The sequence below is a fragment of the Acipenser ruthenus genome, chromosome 4 (genome assembly GCF_902713425.1).
Source record: "Acipenser ruthenus chromosome 4, fAciRut3.2 maternal haplotype, whole genome shotgun sequence".
NCBI lineage: Eukaryota > Metazoa > Chordata > Actinopteri > Acipenseriformes > Acipenseridae > Acipenser > Acipenser ruthenus.
Window position 1 is genome coordinate 84,187,540 of NC_081192.1, and position 9,962 is coordinate 84,197,501.

General features: G+C 40.3%; 1 protein-coding gene across 1 annotated transcript in view; it reads left to right on the forward strand.

Annotated features, from left to right (window-relative positions):
- iba57 (iron-sulfur cluster assembly factor IBA57) overlaps positions 1 to 5,691 on the forward strand; it is a 9,306-nt gene extending 3,615 nt beyond the window's left edge. Inside the window, exons 3-4 of the mRNA XM_059022987.1 lie at positions 2,288 to 2,469; positions 4,806 to 5,691. Coding sequence (XP_058878970.1) covers positions 2,288 to 2,469; positions 4,806 to 5,012 — 389 coding nt within the window. The 3' untranslated portion in view covers positions 5,013 to 5,691. The remainder of the gene's footprint in view (positions 1 to 2,287; positions 2,470 to 4,805) is intronic.
- Positions 5,692 to 9,962: the final 4,271 nt, after the last annotated feature.

Genomic DNA, 9,962 nt, shown 5'->3' on the forward strand with positions numbered 1-9,962 from the left:
ACCCTGGTTGTCTTGAGAACCATCCATCCAGTGATCATGAAACATGTGTGTTTTATTCAGCTCTTGAGGGTATCGCAGGCCTGTGTTTGCTTTTGTTCTGACATCAAACGAAAAGCTATATCTTCAGAATGGTTCCCATAAATTTCATGAACACTGTTACAATACTGCTTCTTGATTTGCTGAGATTTTGTCTGATGACATTCTATTCTATGTAGATAAAGGTGGCCTGCTATTTCTTGGCATGGCACAAGTAGGTCTATATGCAAATGCCTGAGTAATATTTTCAATGTGTGTACTCTGTTCTTCCTCCTGAAAAGAGAACAGTTATCATTTAACTCTTTTGATAACCAAATGACTAATTGATATAAGGTTTTCTCTTGTGTTCTAACATCTGTTAAGCACTCAAAACCTGTGTGTTTCTCATTTTATAATACTAACATGCTAAAAGACTGGTAAACTTTGAAAATATACTGTAGCTCTTCTCTGATTTGTTATCTTTTTCAAAAATATTTTATTCAGTTTTCACACTGCTTAGTAAACACTCTCTCAGTGGCTGTGCTGGGTACTGGTCTTGCTAAGTATAGCCCCAGGAAGGGAAGGCATATATTGTTTCACCACAAGAAAATTGTATTCATAAGTTTTTAGGCACAGTTTAGATACAATACAGGTGATATTGTGTTACATTAAGCATTTGCTTTCCACTTTGTGCTGCTGTATACTTTGCTTCCACCTGCTGTTGCAAACTGACATTACAACATTAGTTCTTATTCATTTTAATTGTTAGTGATGGGCACAAATATCGATATTTGATAATAATGTACATATTGTTAAAAAAAAATAATAATTCACATACGCTCGCAGAGACATACTTTTTATTGCTAATACTGCTGAAAATACAAACATTTTATTTATTTTATATTAAGGTACAACAAACATATCATTGGGGGAGTTAACGTGTGTGGTTATTTACACTTTGAAGTGATTATTATTATCCTAATTTTCAGGGGCCATGTTAAACACGGTTAGCTATAATACAGTACATACACTCATGGTTTCTGTATTAGTACGGCATCCAGTTAAAAAATGAAGTCAAGAACGTTAATGTCAACAGTTTAAAATATATTTTAAACCTTTTCTATCACAGTAACCAGAAACCAAAATTTCCAATATGTCTCAGTAACAATCAATAGTTATTTAAAAAATGTGGCCAAAGGAACATTTGAAATATTTCTTAAAAAAAACACAACACAACTAAATACAGGGGAAGTATTTACACATTAACTTGTAAGAAAGAATGTAACTTTAAAAATACATGTTTTAAAAAAATCAATTAATTAATTAATTAATTAATTAATTAATTAATTAATTAATTAATTAATTTATTTATTTATTTTTACTCAAAACCAAAACTTCCCAACACATCTGCTTGACTACTACTCGCTACATGAACTCCTGTCATTTGGGGGGGGGGGGGGAGGGGGGAGAATGTTGAAATGCTAAGAAACAGTAATTTAAATTTCAGCTAAATGGGGATTTGGGACAGAGGGTAGAAGATACTTCACACAGAGAGTGGTGAGGGTTTAGAATGGGTTACTAAGTCATGGTGTTTATGCTGAATCACTGGGGTCCTTTAAGACTCCATGTGACTTCATAGCATGATTTTTTAACACATTCTAAATTGTGTACAGATATTTTGTGAAACACGGTTTTAAAGCCAAAAAAAGGATGTGGGAGTGGGTAACTTTCCCAAATATCACAATAATATGGTTCATAATGGCATTAATAGTGTGTCATTCCTTCACACAGATAACGACATGTGGGACCTACCAGATTATTATCTGCCAGTTACAGACCTTCGTGTCGGTCATTAACGCTCAATTAAAAAGTGCCAAAATAACAACACAAGTTCATGTTACGGCTGCATAAAATGACACAACACATAGTTATCTTTATAACAGTTGCTTGTTTTGTTGTTTGGTATTTTTTTAGACCCTAATTAGTTTGGCTTAAGAAGGGTTATTGGTTGGGGACCTGCCATTGAGGAAACTTTGCAAGGGCATGAAGCTATTTCATGTGTAGACAGCAATTTCACGGAACAGACGTGATTGTCTGAGCTATTGAAGGCTCTATCATAGGAACAACTTTTTAATTTTATTTTTTTATTTTTTGTATACATAAATGATGCATAAAATGATAAGCTTTGAGTTTGTTAGCACACAATGGTAATGTAGGGCTGCAAATAGTATTTCTCAGCTGCAGATTTATCTCCCCTGGTTTGTTCCTGCAGGGCTGCCTGAAGGTGTAAAGGACCTTCCTCCTGGGGGAGCCCTGCCTCTGGAGTCCAACCTCGTCTACATGAACGGTATCAGCTTTGTCAAGGGCTGCTACATCGGGCAGGAACTAACTGCCAGAACCCACCACACTGGCGTGATCCGGAAGCGCCTCATGCCCCATCCCTGGCTCTCCTCTGTGCTCCGCTCGGCAAGAATCACACTGCGATCTGCTGAAAAGAAATGGAAGAGAACCAAACTCCCTGCTGCCCTAGACCTTTACCGCACTCTTCTCTCCTCCTTCTCCTCTACTCTCTCCTCTGCTAAATGTGCTTATTTCCAATCTGTAATCCAAGCCTCCACTAACAACCCACGTAAACTATTCTCTACCTTCTCCTCCCTCCTAAACCCTCCCCCCCCTCCTCCTCCCTCCTCTATCTCCCCTGACGACTTTGCCTCCTTCTTCTCTTCTAAAATCTCAGATATCCGCAAACTCTTTAACACCTCTCCCTCCCCCGCACCCCCTCCTGCTCCAACCCCTACACCCACTACATCCCCTACTAACTCGCCCTCCCTCTCCACCTTCTTGCCCCTCTCAGACTCTGACCTCTCCTCCCTGCTCCAGGGTCACAAACCCACCACGTGTGCCTTGGACCCCCTCCCCACTCACCTCTTTCAAGCTGCTGCTCCTGCTCTACTCCCCTTCATCTCCTCCCTCCTCAACACCTCTCTACTTTCTGGCATCTTCCCCTCTGCCTTCAAAAAAGCCTCTATCACTCCCCTCCTCAAAAAACCTACCCTCGACCCCACCTCCCTCCAGAGCTACCGTCCTGTCTCCCTCCTACCCTTCCTCTCCAAAACCCTCGAGCGGACTGTACACCGCCAGCTCTCTGCTTTCCTGTCCAACCACTCTCTGCTTGACCCTCTCCAATCTGGCTTCCGCTCTGCTCACTCCACTGAAACCGCCCTTCTCTCTGTCACCAACTCACTTAAGTGTGCCCGAGCTGCCTCTCTCTCCTCTGTCCTAATTCTCCTCGACCTCTCTGCTGCCTTTGACACTGTTGATCACTCTATTCTACTATCATCTCTTGCTGACCTGGGGATCTCTGGCACTGCTCTGGCCTGGTTCTCCTCCTACCTCTCCAACCGCACTTACCAGGTAACCTGGCGTGGAGCAACCTCCACACCTCACCCTCTCTTGACTGGAGTCCCCCAAGGGTCAGTCTTGGGTCCTCTCCTGTTCTCTCTCTACACCCGCTCCCTGGGCCCCCTCATCGCATCCTATGGTTTCTCATACCATTTCTATGCTGATGATGCTCAGATTTTCCTCTCCTTCCCCACCTCTGACTCCACCATCTCCTCCCGTATCTCTACCTGTCTGTCTGCTATTTCCTCCTGGATGCACTCGCATCACCTCAAACTCAACCTCTCTAAATCTGACCTCCTTTTCTTTCCCTCCTCCTCCCCCTCCTCTGATCTCTCTATCTCTGTTCCTCTGGAATCTACCACACTCTCTCCCTCTTCCTCAGCTAAAAACCTTGGAGTCACCCTGGACCCCTGCCTCTCTTATTCCCAGCACATCTCCACTCTGGCACGCACTTGCAGATTCTTCCTGAGCAACATCCGAAGAATCCGACCCTTCCTCACCAACTATGCTACCCAGCTCCTGGTCCAGGCCCTGGTACTCTCCCGCCTAGACTACTGCAACTCCCTCCTGGCTGGCCTCCCTGCGTCTGCCACCCGTCCGCTCCAGCTCATCCAGAACTCTGCTGCTCGCCTGGTGTTCTCTCTGCCTCGCTTCTCCCACGCTACTCCACTACTCCGCTCGCTCCACTGGCTCCCGATCACCGCTCGCATCCAGTTCAAGACTCTTGTACTAGCCTACAGATGCCTTGATCAGACTGCACCCAGCTACCTCCAGACCCTCATCTCTCCCTACACCCCCACTCGACCTCTCCGCTCCGCCTGCACTAGAAGACTGGCTCTACCTCCGCTACGCTCCCCTGCCTCCCGAGCCCGCTCCTTCTCCACCCTTGCTCCGCAGTGGTGGAACGACCTTCCTACAGATGTCAGGACTGCCCAGTCCCTGACCACATTCCGGCGCCTCCTTAAGACTCACCTCTTCAAACAGCACCTGTAGAACTCCTCTGTTGTATCCTGGGACACTATCACCCTTCATTTAAATATGCTTTATTTTGCTCTTATCTGCCCCCTATTTTACTGCATTTAATCCTGTACCTCAGAATATTGTAATCTCCCAAGTGTTTAATCTGTAGTATTTTGTACTTAATCATATCCTGATGTAACTATCACTACTTAATCATATCCTGATGTAACTTTCACTATTATCTGCTGTATTATTGAATTGTGGTTTGTCACACTTGAGAATTATTGTATTTCTTGTTCTTATTGTATGACTTATATTGTAACACTTGAATGTATTTGTATTTGCTTGCGATTGTAAGTCGCCCTGGATAAGGGCGTCTGCTAAGAAATAAATAATAATAATAATAATAATAATAATGGCTGACTGAGCCTGTCCTGGTCCCTGAGGGGGCTGCCATCCTCACTGGAGGCGGGAAGTCTGCCGGGAAACTCCGTACCAGCCTCGGAGGCCAGGGCCTGGCACTCATCAGACTAGCTCAAGCCAACGAACCCCTTTTTGTTCAAACATCGGAAAACACTCTTCTGCAGCTCAAGGCTTCAGTGCCAGACTGGTGGCCAAAATATGATAAACAGTAGTGACATGACAAAAAACGTTAATATTTAACATGTGTGCACACACACACACACACACATTGCTGTAGCAAACAACTGGCAACAGGGAAATTCAAGATAAATTCAAGAGAATATATTGAACTATTTTTAAAAGTTGCATAACTGATTACTGATTTCTGTTATAAATATTCAGTATACAACTTAATTTGCAGTGAAATAGGATTGTTTTAAAAAAGAGCTAATCTTACCATGTTACTCCTGTGATATACAGTACCTTTTTCAGATGAATAATAAATTAATGCTTTAACATTTATCAAAGTGCTTATGTAAGTTTTTTATGTCCTATTTTCTTTTGTGTGTTTGTGAAAATGGGCTGGTTAGGTTCACATTTTAAAAACGCTTGATTCAGAATTTTGAAGCCGTGGATTTGCAATTGAACCTATTTATGTTTGGTTTTGGTCTTTATTGAAACACAAAAGCATTAAACCTCCTGCATGTCATTCATTTGGTTACTGTAATGAAGGAAGTTAGGGGGTGCATTTACTTTGTAACATTTTGGAAGTACAGTCTAAACCCATTGCTTTAGCTCATTCAAAAGAGGTACCAAGCAAGGTTATTTGTCATGCTTTTGAATTCGTGGTGAACTGCTTTTGGCTATACGAAATATAATCTAAACATTGCCAAAATAATATTGCATGAATTATGTATTTTGTATTTATTTATTTTACCCTTTTGGGGCTGTATGTGATCCAAAGCAGTTGGGGTAACTAAGAAGCTGTGGTTTGTTCTTAAATCCCACTGAAGTTAATACAGGCTCCCATATGTGAGAACAATGGGTTACAATCTGTTCTCGAAGGTACATGCAAAACTATACATTGTGACATACATGTGTACATACACTCAGGGTTTAGGTGCCAAAGTTACCATAATTAACAGTAGCCTATTCTGCAGGAAAGTGAAGAGGCAGCTGCAAAATAAGTATTTGGTGTATCTGCACTGTGCAATAAGGGGTTTCCATTTGGTTATAGGATCTGACATTCCTCATCAAGCACGCCCTAATTTGAGGTACCTCTCTGTTCTAAAATTAGGTTTTGTGGCATCTTGGCTTGTCTTGAAACATAACTAATGATATGGCAGTTGTCACAATGTCTGCTCTTGAAAATTACTGATTGTGTGCATTCAGTCATTCTTTGTCTACAGTACAGACAACCTGCTCAACAATAAGTTATAAAGTTATGACTCCTAACAAACAAGGTATTTCTTTAATGTTATTTTTACATTTTTCTTGAGCTGTGTATTTTTATTCTGTTTTTTTATTTTTTTTATTTCCTCAAGCTCGTATGTCTCACAAGTGCAAATTTAACACAGATGGAGTCATTTAAAATCACTTGCAGGAAGGTACAATTAGATTCGGTTTTTGTCCAATGACATTGAAATTTAGAATTTAGAAGTTAATTTCCATGACAAAAAACTAACTGGCCTTTTTTTTCCACAGAAAGCACTCTAAACACAATCCTATGGTCAAACAGGTGGAAAACATTGGTAGTATGGTAGTACTGCAAGCTTTATAGTTGATGTTGTGGGACTATTTAGACTTGATCAGTCATCCAGGGGGAAAAATCCAGGTCTAATTGAAACCCATCCTTTTATTTATATATATATATATATATATATATATATATATATATATATATATATATATATATATATATATATATATAATATATATATAATTACAGTACTGTGCAAAAATTTTAGGCAGGTGTGAAAAAATGCTGTAAAGTAAGAATGCTTTCAAAAATAGACATGTTAATAGATTATATTTATCAATTAACTAAATGCAAAGTGAGTGAACAGAAGAAAAATCTAAATCAAATCCATGTTTGGTGTGACCACCCTTTGCCTTCAAAACAGCATCAATTCTTCTAGGTACACTTGCACAAAGTCATGGATTTCGTAGGCATATAGTCAGGTGTATGATTAAACAATTATACCAAACAGGTGCTAATGATCATCAATTCAATATGTAGGTTGAAACACAATCATTAACTGAAACAGAAACAGCTGTGTAGGAGGAATAAAACTGGGTGAGGAACAGCCAAACTCAGCTAACAAGGTGAGGTTGCTGAAGACAGTTTACTGTCAAAAGTCATACACCATGGCAAGACTGAGCACAGCAACAAAACACAAGGTAGTTATACTGCATCAGCAAGGTCTCTCCCAGGCAGAAATTTCAAGGCAGACAGGGGTTTCCAGATGTGCTGTCCAAGCTCTTTTGAAGAAGCACAAAGAAACGGGCAACGTTGAGGACCGTAGACGCAGTGGTCGGCCAAGGAAACTTACTGCAGCAGATGAAAGACACATCTTGCTTACTTTCCTTCGCAATCGGAAGATGTGCAGCAGTGCCATCAGCTCAGAATTGGCAGAAAACAGTGGGACCCTGGTACACCCATCTACTGTCCGGAGAAGTCTGGTCAGAAGTGGCCTTCATGGAAGACTTGCGGCCAAAAAGCCATACCTCTGACGTGGAAACAAGGCCAAGCGACTCAACTATGCACGAAAACACAGGAACTGGGGTGCAGAAAAATGGCAGCAGGTGCTCTGGACTGATGAGTCAAAATTTGAAATATTTGGCTGTAGCAGAAGGCAGTTTGTTCGCCGAAGGTACACGAATGAGTGTCTGCAGGCAACAGTGAAGCATGGTGGAGGTTCCTTGCAAGTTTGGGGCTGAATTTCTGCAAATGGAGTTGGGGATTTGGTCAGAATTAATGGTCTCCTCAATGCTGAGAATTACAGGCAGATACTTATTCATCATGCAATACCATCAGGGAGGCATCTGATTGGCCCCAAATTTATTCTGCAGCATGACAACGATCCCAAACATACAGCGAAAGTCATTAAGAACTATCTTCAGCGTAAAGAAGAAGAAGAGGTCCTGGAAGTGATGGTATGGCCCCCAACATCATCGAGTCTGTCTGGGATTACATGAAGAGAGAGAAGCAACTGAGGCTGCCTAAATCCACAGAAGAACTGTGGTTAGTTTTCCAAGATGTTTGGGCCAACCTACCTGCCGAGTTCTTTCAAAAACTGTGTGCAGGTGTACCTAGAAGAATTGATGCTGTTTTGAAGGCAAAGGGTGGTCACACCAAATATTGATTTGATGTAGATTTTTCTTCTGTTCACTCACTTTGCATTTTGTTAATTGATAAATATAAACGATTAACATGTCTATTTTTGAAAGCATTTTTACTTTACAGCATTTTTTCACACCTGCCTAAAACTTTTACACAGTACTGTGTATGTGTGTGTGTATGTGTGTGTGTGTGTGTGTGTATATATATATATATATATATATATATATATATATATATATATATATATTTATATATATATATTTATATATTAGGCGTGTGTGTGTGTGTGTGTATATATATATATATATATATATGTATATATGTATGTGTGTGTGTGTATATATATATCAGAATCAGTGATAAGAATCAACTGCATATAGTGATCAAAAACCACTGGAACAGAATCATTCCTATACTAACCATGCTAAAATACTCTGCTTGTAAGACTCAAGCAATCCGCTTATAAGAATCATGTCAGGTTAAACTGACTACATGTAATATCGTACTGTATTAAGTGCAATGACGTGTACAGCCAATAAAGCTGTTTCTGAATTTGAATTTGATCACATCTCGCGTGATTAGGCACGTACACAGCATGGATCATGCAGTGATGCAGGGAACACTGCATTGTTTGTAATCAAACGTGACTGCGCCACTGCATTGTGCCGGTATGTTTTTTTTGTGTTCTCTGTTAGTGAAAATTTGTTTCAATAAAGTGAATACACATTCATTGAATACATACAGAGTACAGCAGTGTTATTGTGTGATATGCATGTAGAGGGAGTGGGATTGTGGCGTGGCGTGGCGCGGCGCGGTGAGGGGGGAGGGAGGGGATTGCAGAGCTTTGCCTCTCCGCTTAATGAAAAACTGAGAGATTTGCATCGTAACAGAAAATAAGTAAGTCACAGATGCTTAAATGCAGGGGTGTCCTGACAGTAAAATACTGTACTGTAATGTAATTTTTATTCAAAGGCCATTACACGTAACACCACACGGCAGTTAAACTAGGCACCCTCACGAGACGATCGCTTCTCAAGTACACTGTAGTAAAATAGGATTCTGCAGCCTTGAGTACACATAATCGTGATCATATAATAAGCTGCCCATCCAATAGGACTTGTTTTGATGTATCGTCCTCGTATTTAAACTGCTGATGGCGTGCTTTTGCTAGTTGTAATGAGACACAGTCGCTGAGGACAGTATCAATTATCAGGCTGGAGTCTTGATTTACAGTTTTAAACTGGTGTTGGTTTTATTTTTCTTACACTGTGGTGGCGAAACAACCGCTAATAAAAAAATAATAATAATAAACCTAGCTCTCAGCTGGAGCACTAACTAAACAGTACTTTGTGTGGAACAAACACTAGATCTCTTACTCAAGTTTTGGTTTCTTTTTGTTACTTCTGCTTCCTTACGCCTCTATACCCCCGTCCCAAAGCTATCAGCTAAGCCGTTTCTATCGAAGTTTCATTAACTTTAACTTTAACAAGCAGTTAACCAATTGACTATTAACCATAATTCATTAAGGAAAGGCAGCTGTGGATTTTTCGTGGGCGTGCATACATGCTGGAACTCATGACATCTAGTGGTCAACCCGTTACACTGCAGCCAGAGAACAAGCTCTTATTCTCATACTAAGTCTGATTCTGCACCACAGCAATCATATATATATATATATATATATATATATATATATATATATATATATATATATATATATATAAAATATGACACCTATTTATCAAAGCTATTTCCTCCAAAAACAATTTGTGTAAGGGAAACAAAACACAACTGTAATGTTACTAAAGAGCCTTTTTATTACCCTTAGTTGTTTCTTGAT